Source organism: Cyanistes caeruleus, chromosome 1 (assembly GCF_971803275.1).
Source record: "Cyanistes caeruleus chromosome 1, bCyaCae1.hap1.1, whole genome shotgun sequence".
NCBI classification, from domain to species: domain Eukaryota; kingdom Metazoa; phylum Chordata; class Aves; order Passeriformes; family Paridae; genus Cyanistes; species Cyanistes caeruleus.
Genome location: NC_141701.1, coordinates 152,066,046 through 152,081,624, shown reverse-complemented (window position 1 = coordinate 152,081,624; position 15,579 = coordinate 152,066,046). Strand labels below are relative to the sequence as shown.

The following is a 15,579-nucleotide window of genomic DNA, read 5'->3' as shown; positions in this document are numbered from 1 at the left end:
CAAGTCCAGCTCCTGGCCCTGCAGGAGACAGCCCCAAGATTCCCTCCGGGATCACATCCTGCTTCCATTTCTCTCAGAGCTGCTCCTTACAGCTTGCACAGGCTGGGATTACACCTTGAGCTGCTGGGATGTTTCAGTCTGCTCCTGATGTTCTGGACAGCAGCAGGAATTTCCCCATGGAAAGGGGGCTCAGGCCTTGGAACTGCCCAGGGAGCTTTGGAGTGCCCATCCCTTCCCTGGAGGTGTCCCAGGAACGCCTGGAGGTGACACTCAGGGCTCTGGGCTGGGGACAGGGTGGGGATCAGGCACAGGGTGGATTTGATGATCCTGGAGGATCCTGGAGGGCTTTTCCAGCCTCAGTGACTCTGTGACTCTGATGCCACCACCATTATTGATGCATTAAACCAGGACTAGACCACAAATGTGGCTGAACCTCTCCAGAGTGGATTCCCAAAGGAGCAGGAGGATCAGAAATGCCATGGCTCTCCTTGGGAAGGATGCAGAGCAAGTAAAATTGTTCCCTTTACAATTTTAGATTTTTGGGAAGACAAGCTTCCAGAAAAATCAGGTCAGATCACACCAACTCCAGCCAGCACGAGTGGTTGTTATTTTTAAGTCTCTGAAGGTCAGTGCCTTTGGAGCAAATCAATCTGAGTTGGGTTTGCTGAAGCCCCAGTGTGAAAGCACCCAGCAACCTGCCCAGGGCCAGGGCTCCTCCCCTCATATTCTAAATTGCATAAACCCAAAACCATGTCAAGATGTTGTAACTACCTAATCCTCATCAGAATCACAAGATAGTATTTGCATCTGGCTCGTGGATCAAAGGATTGTTTTTATATAAACAAATTTAAGGCAGCGCTCGCTAAACCGATAATCTGGAGCAAATGGGCAGTGCCAACGTAACCCCCCCTAATCCCAGAGGGAACACACAGGGGACACCACCACGGCCAGCACGTCCCCAGCACGGCACCTGAGCCTGCTCTGAGCAGGGATGGCCCAGCTGAGGGCAGGGAGGGCTCTGGGCAGCCCCTGGGGTGGTGCTGGGGGTCAGGAGTCCTCGGGTGGGTTTTATCACACGCTGCTATTCCAGGGGGAAACGGGAGCAGAAGTGCTGCTGGACAGAGTTTGAAGCAGATGGTGACTCTTAAACAAGGGGTTTCATCTCCTTCCACTCATTCATTTGAATATTCTGCCTCAAAATCACCTGCAGAGCTGCCCCAGGGCCAACAGCACAGGAACCTGGAGCTGCTGGAGATTCAGAGGAAGCCCTGGAGCTGCTCCAGGGCTGGAGCCTGGCTGGGAGAGCTGGGAATGTTCCCCTGGAGAGGAGAAGCTTCAGGGAGAGCTCAGAGCCCCTTGCAGGGCCTGAAGGGGCTCCAGGAGAGCTGGAGAGGGACTGGGGACAAGGGATGGAGGGACAGGACACAGGGAATGGCTCCCACTGCTTGGATTTTGGGATATTGGGAAGGAATTCCTGGCTGGGATGGAATTCCCAGAGCAGCTGGGGCTGTCCCTGGATCCCTGGCAGTGCCCAAGGCCAGGCTGGACGGGGTTTGGAGAACCTGGGATGGTGGGAGGTGTCCCTGCCATGGCAGGGGTGGAACAGGATGAGATTTCAGGTCCCTTCCAGCCCAAACCAGTCTGGGATTCTGTGATGTAACAAATGTGGGGCAGGAATGGGGCTGGACAGACTCTGAGGGGGAAAAGGTTTAACATCTCATCTGAGACAAAAACACAAATATCATCATCTGCTGATCAATCTTTGATCCCTCTCAAACTCTGAAGTGTGTGGAACATTCTCCATCTCCTCTTTCATGCCTGACCAAGTGTCTGAATTCCCTTTGGCTAAAGCAAATCCTGCAGCAAGAAAGGCATTTATTTATTCCTGGTGTTGGGAAGGGAGGGAAGAGCAAAAGGAGAAGTGGTTTGGGCTCGGGTTTCAGCTCTGGATCTGCGGGGAGGGAGCGCAGCAGCGTCCGGGCAGTGCTGGCAGAGCCATCTCGTGGTGCCACCTGCGGCCCCAGAGCCACTGCTGAGAATGATTCAATTAAAGCATCCTCATCCCTCAGGCTGGAGTCCTGCAGGGAATGGGATCATTCCCAGATCCCATGGGAACGGGGTCCCTGGGAGCCACCCAAGCCTGCCCTGGGCCTGTGCGGAGCGGAGTGCAGGGGAATAAAATGAATAAAATTAAATTAAATAGAATTATAGAATAATGAAAAGAGAGAGGGGGATTGCTCAGCCTGGAGCAAAGGAGGCTCAGGGAGAATTTCTGGCTCTGCACAAGTCCCTGACAGGAGGGGACAGCCAGGGAGGGTCGGGCTCTGCTGCCAGGAACAGGGACAGGAGGAGAGGGAACGGCCTCAGGCTGGGCCAGGGGAGGCTCAGTTGGAAATTGGGAATATTCCTTCCCCAAAAACGCTCTCCAGCCCTGGCCCAGCTGCTCAGGACAGGGTGAAGTCCCCATTGCTGGAGGGATTTCAAATCTCTGTGGATGTGGCACTTGGGGACACGGTCAGGGGTGGGGGACAGGTGGGCTCGATGGGCTCTGAGAGCTTTTCCAACCTCAGCAATTCCCTCACTCTATGAATAAAACCCAAGGGGAAGCTGTGATGCCCAAAGCCCTGGGTAGCAGGCACTGACCCGTGCCCAGCAGCTCCCAGCCAGCTGCCCCAGTTTGTACTGGGCAGGATGTTCTGTACTGGGGGATGTCCCTGGGGCCAGGTGGGATCAGCTCTCCTGGCCATGCCCCACACCTCCCAACAGCTGCTCCCTGCCTGAGCTGGGAAAGCAAAAACTCCTGGATCCAGAGTGGGCAGGGCTCAGGAACAACCAAACTGTGCTCCTATTCTCACAGCCAGCTCCAAACACAGGCACCATGGAGAAAACTGACTCCTTCCCAGCCTGGATCAGGACAATCCCCCCCCAAAAAAAAACCTGGATTCAAGGTTAAACTCACCAAGGAGTTTGTGAGCGGTGCAAGAAGGCAAAACACAGGGACTGAGCACGAGGCCACCATGTTCCACCAGCACAGACCTGCCCTTTGGTCTGTGTTCACATTCCCCAGCAGGAACACAATTCCCACCAGGGACACAATTCCCACCAGGGACACAATTCCCACCAGGAACACAATTCCTCATCAGGAACACAATTCCTAACCAGGATCACAATTCTTCACCAGGAACACAATTCCTCATCAGGAACACAATTCCTCACCAAGAACACAATTCCTCATCAGGAACACAATTCCCACCAGGAACACAATTCCTCACCAAGAACACAATTCCCACCAGGGACACAATTCCCACCAGGAACACAATTCCTCACCAAGAACACAATTCCTCATCAGGAAGACAATTCCTCACCAGGAAGACAATTCCTCACCAAGAACACAATTCCTCATCAGGAAGACAATTCCTCACCAGGAAGACAATTCCTCACCAGGAACACAATTCCCACCAGGAACACAATTCCCACCAGGAACACAATTCCTAACCAGGATCACAATTCCTCATCAGGAACACAATTCCTAACCAGGATCACAATTCCTTACCTGGAGCACAATTCCCATCAGGAACACAATTCCTCATCAGGAACACAATTCCCACCATGGCCACAATTCCCACCAGGAACACAATTCCTCACCAAGAACACAATTCCTCATCAGGAACACAATTCCCTATCAGGAACACAATTCCCCACAATTCCCACCAGGAACACAATCCCTCACCAGGATCACAATTCCCATCAGGAACACAATTCCCCACAATGAACATAATTCCCTATCAGGATCATGATTCCCCACAAGGATCACAATTCCCTATCAGGATCACAATTCCTCACAATTCCTCACCAGGATCACAATTCCTCACCAGTAACACAATTCCTAACCAGGAACACAATTCCTCACCAGGATCACAATTCCTCACAATTCCTCACCAGGATCAAAATTCCCCACAATTCCTCACCAGGATCACAATTCCTCACAATTCCTCACCAGGATCACAATTCCCATCAGGAACACAATTCCCATGATTTGGGAATGATCATGATTCCCTATCAGGAACATGATTCCCCACCAGGATCACAATTCCTCACCAGGATCACAATTCCTCACAATTCCTCACCAGGATCAAAATTCCCCACAATTCCTCACCAGGATCAAAATTCCCCACAATTGCTCACCAGGACCACAATTCCTGGTCCTCACTTCAACTAAAACATTCCCCACGACCTCTGCTGCACCTGGTTAACCCCCAATGTTTTCCTTTCCTTTGGAATGTGCTCCCACCTAAAATCCTTTCCCCCTCACCTTCACCCCATCACGAGCAGCTGAAGGGAACTGCTGCTGCCATCCCTTGCTGTTATGAAAAAAGCCATCAGAGGATTATCCCAGAATTTGCCAAATTACCATGTCCAGCCAGGTGTGAGGAACAGTAAAGCCATTTCTCCCTGGTATTTTTTAAGTTAACCATTATTAAAGATTTGTTCTAGGACAGATTTGTAGGGGAGCAAACAACTGCTCATCACACATCCCTGCCTTCCACCCCTCTGCACTCACCCAGCCCCATGCTGGAGCCCAGCTCAGCTTTAAACTCGCCTAATCTGGCTCCTGGGTTTAGGAAAAAACCTGAAGGAAAACCCTGGAGCAGAGCTGGAGCAGCTAAAGCCTGACAGGATGGAGGATTGAGCCTCTTCTGAGCAGGGAGAGACAATCTCAGGAGCACAGACCGAGATGTCAGAACACATTTGTGCCTTTTAACATAAATAAATGAACAAGTGGAGGCTGAAAAGCCTGAGCTCTGCAGGCTGCTCCTCTCCCTCAGGAAAGCCAGGCTGTTTGGATCCAGGGGTGTGGAACTCTTGCTGCTGTTCCCCAAAATCTTGGTGTTACACTCAAACATGGAACTACACCACCAAGATCCCTGTAAATCTCACCCAGCCCTCATTTATTCTGGAGCCTCAATAAATGAAGCTCACTCAGCTTTACTATCTTTTTAAACAGTGACAAATATTAAATAAATTCCATGGAAGAAATAGAAAAAACAAGTTAGAGAAATGAAACATTCCAGGACCAAATCCTAAGCCTGGCCTGTTTTAGGCTTCAGTGCTTTCCTGTTGGGATAAGGTGGGAAAGCTGAACAACTCCAGGAATTCCTTGGGCACCTCCAGGGATGGACACTCCAAACCTCCCAGGGCAGCCCCTGCCAGAGTTTAACAACCCTTTCCATGAAGGAATTCCTCCTGGAATTCTGCTTTTTCCCCCCCAGAATTTCTGCCTGAGCTTTGCCCACAGGAGCCAGCCTTTCTCTCACAGAGAGTTTTAATAACTGAGCAAACCCACGAGGCCTCATTACCCCCACCAAGATCCTGGAGTGATGTGAAATAATGAGTTGGGATAGCAGTGTCCAAGGATACATGGCTGGGAGGACACACTTAAGGGATTTGTATTTTAAACCAATATTGTGTAATGATTTTAGCACTGAGAAATCCTGGTGCTGAGAGGGTTTAGGATCTGCAGCTCCCACAACAAAGGATTGCTTTAAAATATCCTCAAATCATAAACAAGGTGTTAACAAGTCCTCGTGTTTCTCTGCCTCTGCAGTGCTAAAATGGAAATGAAATAAATAATGCACATCTGAACTGGCCAAAATTCTAAGTTTTATAATAATCTCTTTGTCCATTCCCATCTTTCCTGATGGTTTGGTGCCATTTAACAACTGTGTCAGCATGGAAAAGTCCAAGTTACATCTCCTGTTTCACAAGGCACCCCATGCACTTCTAAACAAAGCAAATAAATGCCTGAAACAGAGCAGAATTCCCCATGCTGTGCTCCTGGAGGTTCTGTTTATTCTGAGGAATCACACCTCACCTTCCTCAACACTGATGAGCACCAGGATTAAGGCAAAAACTTCTTCTGAAGGAAGTCATCAGGTTACCAAGGGTTTCCTCTTCTACACAGCACAGATCAAGGCCACAAAACAAATAAAATCATCAAGGCACTGCTGCTCCCAGGTGACAATTCCCACTTGGGCAGGGAGGGAACAGCACACAAGCAAAGGGAGCAATAATTTCAATTCCTCCCTGGGAAAAAATCCCAATGGATGACCCCCAAACCTTACTCTTTTCCCTTTCATACAGGAAAGCAACTGTTTAAAACTCTCCTTTTCCTAAAGAATTTTTGATAACACTTTTAACACAAATAAATTGGTGATGTTCCACCTCAAACTCCTGGGGCAGTTCTGGTGTTCCCAGGTCCAGGAAAGATCCTGAGGGGAAAGGGAACCTGGGGAAGGGTCTGAGGCAGCTGAGGGAGCTGGGATGGGGCTGGAGAATTCCTGAGGGAGCTGGGAAGGGGCTGGAGAATTCCTGAGGGAGATGGGAAGGGGCTGGAGAATTCCTAAGGGAGATGGGAAGGGGCTGGAGAATTCCTGAGGGAGCTGGGAAGGGGCTGGAGAATTCCTGAGGGAGATGGGAAGGGGCTGGAGAATTCCTGAGGGAGCTGGGAAGGGGCTGGAGAATTCCTGAGGGAGATGGGAAAGGGGCTGGAGAATTCCTGAGGGAGCTGGGAAGGGGCTGGAGAATTCCTGAGGGAGATGGGAAAGGGGCTGGAGAATTCCTGAGGGAGCTGGGAAGGGGCTGGAGAATTCCTGAGGGAGATGGGAAGGGGCTCAGCCTGGAGCAAAGGAGGCTCAGGGGGAATTTCTGGCTCTGCACAAGTCCCTGGCAGGAGGGGACAGCCGGGGAACAGGGACAGGAGGAGAGGGAACGGCCTCAGGCTGGGCCAGGAGAGGCTCAATTGGAAATTGGGAAAATTCCTTCCCCAAAAAGCCCCTCCAGGCCTGGCCGAGCTGCCCAGGGCAGGGGTGGAGTTGTTGGAGGGATTTAAATCCCTGTGGATGTGGCACTTGGGGACACGGTCAGGGGTGGCCTTGGCAGTGCTGGGGGAGCTGCTGGGTTTGATGATCTCAAAGATCTTTTCCAGCCTTAATGATTCCGTGATTCTAAATATCAGCTGGGCTGGAAAGATGTTCAACAGCACGTTTTGGTACCATGCACATCCAAAAGAAACACAAATAAATCCCTGGATCAGGACCATGGGATTTAGCTGTTAAAACATTTGGAGTGAAGCTCCCAGACAGATGATGAAGATTCCCTTCTGCTGACCTCACCACCCACCTTTCTTCCTTGGATTTGCCATCCCTGGAGTGGTGGCACCTTGCACAGCTCTGCTGTTTTGGGACACTGCTTGTGGAGCATGGCAACCACAAAATTTGCTCAACGCTTTCTCTGAGAGCTCCAAAAGCCCCCAGCCTCAAACATTAATGTAAAACAACAAACAGGGTTTGATCTTTGTTTGAAACAAAGCACCAGAGGAATTCCTGTCTCAGCAGCATCACGGTGAGCGCAGGCATTCCCTGATATCTGACTTTTTGGGACACTTACGTTCCACGGGAATCCCATCCACGTGGCTTTTGCTTTTGGGTTCCTGGCTCCCAGGCTTTGCATCATCCTCATCATCCAGCAGTGGCACATAGTCTGTCTTATCCACCGTCTCTCCAACCACGTCATCGAATTTCTCGGCCTCCAGCGTGGCGATGAAATCCCGTTTGACCTCGTCCTCGACGTCGTGGGGCGGCTCCGTCAGCGCGTCGGCCAGGCTCAGGTTGTGGTCCAGGTCAGCCATGCCTGAGCACTAGGGAGACAAGGAGACATTTCAGCAGAGATCTCTCCATTCCCTTCTGTGAAAAACGATTTGTATATTTTTTATAGAATTTAGGAGCAGGGAATGAGCAGGGAATGAGCAGGGAATGAGCAGGGAAGGGGCAGGGAAGGGACAGGGAAGGGGCAGGGAAGGGGCAGGGAAGGGGCAGGGAATGAGCAGGGAAGGAGCAGGGAAGGGGCAGGGAAGGGGCAGGGAAGGGGCAGGGAAGGGGCAGGGAATGGGCAGGGAAGGGGCAGGGAATGAGCAGGGAAGGGGCAGGGAAGGGGCAGGGAAGGGGCAGGGAATGGGCAGGGAATGGGCAGGGAATGGGCAGGGAATGAGCAGGGAAGGGGCAGGGAAGGGGCAGGGAAGGGGCAGGGAAGGGGCAGGGAATGGGCAGGGAAGGGGCAGGGAATGAGCAGGGAAGGGGCAGGGAAGGGGCAGGGAAGGGGCAGGGAATGGGCAGGGAATGGGCAGGGAATGAGCAGGGAAGGGGCAGGGAAGGGGCAGGGAATGAGCAGGGAATGAGCAGGGAAATGGGCAGGGAAGAGGCAGGGAAGGGGCAGGGAAGGGGCAGGGAAGGGGCAGGGAAGGGGCAGGGAAGGGGCAGGGAAGGGGCAGGGAAGGGGCAGGGAAGGGGCAGGGAAGGGGCAGGGAATGAGCAGGGAAGGGGCAGGGAATGAGCAGGGAAGGGGCAGGGAAGGGGCAGGGAATGAGCTCCTGGTGCTCCAGTCATGTCCCATCCACAGGGCTGCAGGAGCTGCTGGGTCCCATTTGTGAAAAACAAGGTTCACATAATTTTATAGAATTTAAAAGTTTAATAAAAAGACAATTAGGAGATAAAAAAAATAAAGTAAAATATACAGATACGGCCGGGTGTCTCTGCATTCACCTCACTGACAAAGGATTGTCCCTTAAAAACAGAACCCTGCTACATATCCATAAATTCTCATACATATTCAGACATTCTCTTTAGGATTTTTGGTGTTCCTCTGTTTAGTTTTTCCTTGCCCCCCCTCCCAATAGATCAATCTTCTTGGTGTCACTGGGTTTTTTGTCCTTTGATAACAGGAGCTATAAATTTTTCCTTTGGAGGGCTTGAAGGATTGCTTGTCTTCATCTGGACAAGATAATCTTAGGATGCATGGGGGTCTCTGACTATTTTCTTTTTTAGTCTCTGGGTTATATAAACAAAAATTAGTTTAATATCATGTTACAGCCTAACATAAATGTATTATATCACTATTTCTAAGTTTCAGCAATAACAGAAATAAAGGAAACTATATTAATACAACAAAATTTTCTAATCTTATATATATTTATTATAATATTTGTGAAAGGCCAATAATATGATATCCATTTATAACACTTCACTTTGGGGCTGAGCCTTTACACCACAGGAAACCTTGGGTGCTCAGTAATTCCCAGATGTTTCTAAACAGAAATAAACCGGGATCAGCTAAAGCGGGTTTAGCTGAATGTTCCATTTCAAGAGGTCTTTTAGCAGAACCTTAAATAAAAAAATGTGAAAAGCCAAAGCCCAGTACCTGGCCAGGATGGCCATGGTGTGCCCCAGATCTGGAGTTAATTACACCCCTCAGATAAATGACGCAAGAGAATTTAGTGCTGGGCTTGACTCCACCCAGGCTCCCCTATGGAGATTAGGATTTTACATAATCTCTGATGTATACTTCAGTGCTGCTCCTGATCCCTCCCAGAGGGTCCTGCAGCGTGCTCATGTCCTCAGCAAACCCTGCTAATCCCAGCAAACCCCCTCCAGCCCTGGGATTTGGGAGGGAAAGTGACGTTTTAATAATGTTTACATGAAAAAAAAAAATACAGCAAAGTGCACACGTAGGTATGAATTGGAAACAGAGGAGTAATCACCAGTTATCCCTCCCTGATTTGCATCTCTGGGTTCAATTTAATTCCTGGCACCAAAGCTGAAAGAAATGCACCTGAACTGACTCATCTCCAACCTTCAGGCCATCACCAATTCTTCACTTTTTCACCTCAAAACCTTTGGAAGTTATTCTTGGGAATAGAAGCCATTAAAAACCGTCCCTGTCCAGCTCTCCTGGAGCCCCTCGAGATCCTGGAAGGGGCTCTGAGGTCTCCCTGGATTTTCCCAGCTGCAGGTGAACATTCCCAGCTCTCCCAAGGCAAACCAGGAGCTGCTGACACAGAGCTGCAGCCCGAGGGACACAAGGGACACTTGTGTGTGACCCAAGAACACAGATCCTCTTGTTCCCAAAAAAACAAAGGCTCCTACTCCTTGAACTCCAGGAAATTGTGTGTCAGCACTGCAGGGTCACCACATACCTCCAGCCTCACATTCCTCAGGAACAATGGTGTCCCACTGCTTGTGCTGTTTCTGCCCTTCCAGACAACTCTGTTATGGAAACTAATTCACTTCAAGCTCTTCTTTTTTGATTCTTTGAACAATAAAAGGTCAGGCTTGCAGGCAGGCCACACTTCAGGCAGCAACTGCAGTTCTTGGTGCTTTAGATAAAAACCCTGAATGGCAGCTTGGAAATCCAGAGGTGAAAAGTTTGGAGCTCTTCACCCCCAGTGCAGGGTCACAGTTGAATGAATTATGGCCAGTAAAAAAAAACAAAACCCATTTTGTATTTAAATGAAAGAGTCTTATCAATGAAGTTTCTGATTCTTTTAAGACAAACCATCATCCAGATGTGCACACAACTGGCTGCATCACCCTGCAGGGAGCACCAGCCAGGGAAGGCATTTCCAAAAGTTCAGTCCCTGCACTGAGCTGTCTCCTTCAAGGAACAAATGGGGCTCAGAAAGAGCCAATTTTTCAGGCACATCCTCCATCAACTCCCAAGTGAACCAATGCCTTTAGGTCAGTGAGTCTCAATGTGCAGTGATGAACACTTAATCATCTTCTTCTGAAAATGTCATTTAGCATCAGAAAGAAAAACAATATTTAGCTTCCCAACAAGCTGCATCATGAGCACAGAGTGACTGAGGCTGGAAAAATCCTCTGAGTCCATCCAGTCCAGCCATCCCTGAGCACTGCCAAGGCCACCCCTGACCATGTCCCCAAGTGCCACATCCACAGGGATTTTAAATTCCTTCACCAATGGGGACTGAACCCTGCCCTGGGCAGCTGGGCCAGGCCTGGAGAGGCTTTTTGGGGAAGGAATATTCCCAATTTCCACCTGAACCTCCCCTGGGCCAGCTGGAGCTGTTTCCTCTTGTCCTGTCCCTGTTCCCTGGGAGCAGATTCCGACATGGAGTGGCTGCACTCCATGGAATAGCTGCCATAAAATATAAAATAAAATATAAAATATATAAAATATAAAATATAAAAATATAAAATATATAAAATATAAAAAATATAAAATATAAAAATAGAAAATATAAAATATATAAAATATAAATATTAAATATTAAATATTAAATATAAAATATAAAATATATGGCATTTGGGGGCTTTGTGGCACTGCCAGTGCTGCTATTTCAGGCCTACACAGCAATTAGGACACTGGAGTGATCTACTTTCTGGGGAAAAATAATAATGAGGCTATGCAGCCTTATCAGCAGGATATTTCCTTGTCCATATTTAGCTAAATAGGGAATGTAGAAACAATGTGCAAAAATAAACCAGTGTAACTAAGAAAAGGCATTTTAAATACAGCACTGGTGCCTCAGACACGCAGGAGCACCCGGCACAAACTGCAGGGATCCCTCCTCAGCCCAGGTGGGCTCCAAGGACAGCCACAACACCCCTGGGAATTCTCCTTTTCCCTCTCTGGTGTTACAGCAGCCAAAGGACACCAATTCCCAGCTTCCCAGGGCTTGTCTGCTAACAAAGGCAAGAGGAAAATGAGGATAGTGCAAGGATTGTGCCCAAGGGTAAAGAGCAAATCCTGGAGCATTTTCATGTGCTGAGCAGCTCAGAGAGAGACAGATGCTCCCAGCCCCATTTCCATTCATACAGAACAGAGCTGGCTGGGAAGCAAAAAGAATCCTCAGCAAGATGTACCTAAATCCCCTGCCTCCACAGCTCTGAGATCAGAGCTCAGCAGGGGAGATGAATCCTGACACTCACCTTGGGATGAAAGGGAGAAACTGAGGAGTGACAGAGATTTCTGAAGGCAGAGGTTTAAAAAGGCACTGAAATTCCTTCCTGGAACTGCCCAGGGAGGTTTGGAGTCCCCATCCCTGGAGGTGTCCAAGGAATTCCTGGCCATGGCACTCAGGGCTGGGGACAAGGTGGGGCTCAGTGGGCTTTTCCAGCCTGAGGGATTCAGGGATTCTGAGGAATTCTCCAGCAGTGGAACAGCTGTGAGGTCCTGGTGGTTGTTAAATAGGCAGAGGGAGTGGAGCAGCCAGCCCTGGGGTGACACCAACTCTGGGTCTGAATCCAGAACAGCCTCCCAGGACAGCCCAGCCCTCCCTGGCAACACCAAAGGGAAGAGTTTGCTCCAAGGAAAGGTGTGGAAGGAGCAGGGAGCAGTGCCACAGCTGCACTGCAGCCAAGGAGAAGGGCTTTCCTGTAGTGACACATTCCAGGAAATCTTCAAATTCCCCCAAAGCACATCAATCATGTTCCTTTAAGTCACACATTATTTTTACTCAGGAGGATTGTTTAGATCTCTCCTGTTCCAGGCACAGCTGATCTGTTACACTCAGGGTTTGCTCCATCTGTTCTTCTCCAGGCTCAGAAGCTCTGTGTACTCAGTGAGTAACCTGTTTGTTGGGATCAGTAAAATCCATCTCTCCTCAGCTAATCTGAAAGATGCAGCAGGGTTATTTTCACCCCTCACCCACATCACAGACCCTCCATCCTGGTTCTTCCAAAGAGTTCCAACTTTTCACTGGATTTTTTTAGCCCCAGCTGCCCCATCTCTGGAAATGTCCCAGAAGAGTTTGGTGGAAAGGACCTCAAAGCCCACCCAGTGCCACCCCTGCCATGGCAGGGACACCTCCCACTGTCCCAAGGTGTTCCCAGCCCTGGCCCTGGGCACTGCCAGAGGCATCACCAACTCCTCAAGGTGTCAAGAACTTCTCTTCAGCAATTTCCTCACCCAGGTTTTACTTCAAGTGACTCCTGGAACAACTTCCCAGAGCCACCATCCCACCCAGCACCCTCTGGAAAAGGAGGCAAATCAAACCCTGCACGAGCCACAATCTCCAGTTTCCCATCCAGGGAAGAGTGGAATTTATTTCCTGAACTTTCTGCTTCCATTTTGCAGCTTCCCTGACTGCTCTGCTGTGTTCCTGCCTCCAGGAGTTCCAGGTTATGATCGGTCTGACCCAGGTTTGGAGTCTTGTCTGAAGACAGAGGAAGAGGAGAGTGGGGATGAAAGCTGGACATTGTCCCAACAGAACCACCCTCGGTGCAGGACCCTGCCTTGTCCCCCTGGCATTTCTGGCTGAGGGAATGCTGCTTTTGCATTTCTGGGAATGCTGCTTTTGCATTTCTGGGAATGCTGCCTTTGCCAGGGGAGGACACACAGACACTCCCAGCCCTGCAGGGACAGTGCCCCACAGTCCCAGAGCCAGCTCCATCCTGCCCCTTCCCACCAGGGAGGGAGGAGAAACCCACTCCCATCCAGGAGGAACAGCCAAGTAACACTTCCTCACTTTTCCTGGTTTAAAGGAGACTCTGATGCCCAGATTTATGAGAAGCACATCCATTATCCCATCAGATCCACTTGCTCCTTTAAAATTAGCTCCTAACTCCATCCCAAATTAAATGCCTGGCTGGGAGAAACAGGGACAGCTCGGTCATAATTCCCATTTCTCCTGGCTAAGTCAGGTTGCTTTTCTTAGCTGGAGCTGTTGGGAGCCTTCAGCCGTGGCTGCTGAGGCGTGAGGAAACAGGAGAGCAGAGATCTGCTAAGTCATCCTCCTTCCCAGAGCCCTGGAATCAATGGAAAGATTTCTGCATCCATGCTCCCAAAGGAGAGCTGACATTCCTTACATTCCATGGCTGGGCACAAAAATCTGTGACCCAACTGAATTTTTTATATATTTTTTTTTTTTTTTTGGCACAATCTAAACCAATGGGATTCACTTATTTATTGTTTTAAAGTTAAAAACAGTAAGAGCTCTGCTTTAGGGCTGTTTCTGGAGCCACAGGAAAATCCCACAGATCACCAGGAGCTCCTTGGAGATGGAAGCTGAGAGATCTTTAATAAAATCCTTCCAACCCCTAAAATCACACTTGGCTCAACTGCTGGAGAAAGCAGCCTCAGCAAGGGTGACCTGGATTGCAGAATGGAATTATGGAATTCTGGAATTCAGGAATCAGCTCCCCAAGGACTCCCTGATGTGCAGGTACCACCCCCTGGCAGAGGAAAAGTGTGTCCAGGTCTTTGGGATGCTCCAGACCTGCTGGACCAGCCTGAGCACCCCATGGTATCATCAAACCTGGATTAATTAGGAGATTCCAGATATTTCCATGGCAAAATCAAACCAAATTTCAGCTTGGAGGTGTTGTTGAGACCAGAGTGAGCTGGCAGCTTCCTCAGAGCTCCTGGGAGAGCAGACAGAGAGGCAGCACATCGAATATTCCTGATTTCTAGTGCACATTTGGGCTTCCAGCAAATGAGGATTTCAGGGAGACTCACAGAGCCTTTTGACAATCCATAAACACAGCAAGAGATTTTCCAGCTATTATTTATAGGGCTTAAATGATTGTGTGAGGGACAAGAGACAGGGCAGGAGCAGAGGAGACAAATTTGGGGACAAAGAGAGCAGCTTTGGGTGCAGAGGAGGCAGATTTGGGGACCAAGAGAGCAGCTTTGGGTGCAGAGGAGCAGATTTGGGGACAAAGAGAGCAGCTTTGGGTGCAGAGGAGGCAGATTTGGGGCACTTGATGATTTTAATCTTGGGCTCCTAAAACAGACAAAGCATTTGTAGAGTTGTTTCCCTTCTCAGCACAAACTCCCTGAGCCTTCTGGTTCACTTTAATTACTCAGAATAAATTCAGTCAGCCCCAGAACCTCCAAGCTGCTCCAGAAACCAGAAATGCACAAGGGAAAACATTGCTACTATTGCCTCCACAAGGGAACACAAGGACAACATGGGTATTTCCACCCAGGAATCCCAGATTCTCCTTTCCAGGGCCTGAAGGGGCTCCAGGAGAGCTGGAGAGGGACTGGGGACAAGGGATGGAGGGACAGGACACAGGGAATGGCTCCCACTGCTTGGATTTTGGGATATTGGGAAGGAATTCCTGGCTGGGATGGAATTCCCAGAGCAGCTGTGGCCTGGATCCCTGGCAGTGCCCAAGGCCGGGCTGGACGGGGTTTGGAGCAGCCTGGGATGGTGGGAGGTGTCCCTGCCATGGCTGGGGTGGGAATGGGTGAGGTTTGAGGTTCTTCCCACCCCAAACCAGTCTGGGATTCCAGGACTGTAACCATGAAATAGCTCTGAAGGCTTCATGCAGATCTCAGTCACTTCACCCACACAGCAGACAATAATCAGGAACTTTGAAGCTCTCACTTCAGATGGGTTTAGTGAAGTTCTGACAGAATCCCAAAGCCAAGGCAGAACTTCAGCTTCCTCCTGTCACTGTCTGTCCCCAGCCACTCCCTCTCCCACGTCTGGCATCTCCCTCCTTCCACTTCTGGGGTCAGAACAACCTCTCCCTCAGCCTCTGACTGCTGCTCCACCTGGGCTGCCACGAGCAGGGAAACCTGAGGCTCCTCAAGGCTCCTCCATCAATGGCAGGGTTTCATTCCTTGGGGAATCTGAGGCTCCTCAAGGCTCCTCCATCAATGGCAGGGTTTCATTCCCTGGGGAATCTGAGGCTCCTCAAGGCTCCTCCATCAATGGATGGACAATGGGTTTCATTCCCTGGGGAATCTGAGGCTCCTCAAGGTCCATCAATGGCAGGG

At 49.8% G+C, this 15,579-nt stretch overlaps 1 protein-coding gene across 43 annotated transcripts in view; it reads right to left on the bottom strand.

Moving 5' to 3' along the window:
• MAP4 (microtubule associated protein 4) overlaps positions 1 to 15,579 on the bottom strand; it is a 145,978-nt gene that overhangs the window by 89,743 nt on the left and 40,656 nt on the right. For 29 of the 43 annotated variants that reach the window (XM_086850636.1, XM_086849445.1, XM_086849153.1 and 26 more), the window contains exon 3: positions 7,447 to 7,689. In XM_086850636.1, the coding sequence (XP_086706762.1) occupies positions 7,447 to 7,687 (241 nt within the window). In that variant the 5' untranslated portion in view covers positions 7,688 to 7,689. Of the gene's footprint in view, positions 1 to 7,446; positions 7,697 to 15,579 lie in introns of all 43 variants that reach the window. The other 14 variants (XM_086849522.1, XM_086850061.1, XM_086848139.1 and 11 more) reach the window with 1 other exon arrangement.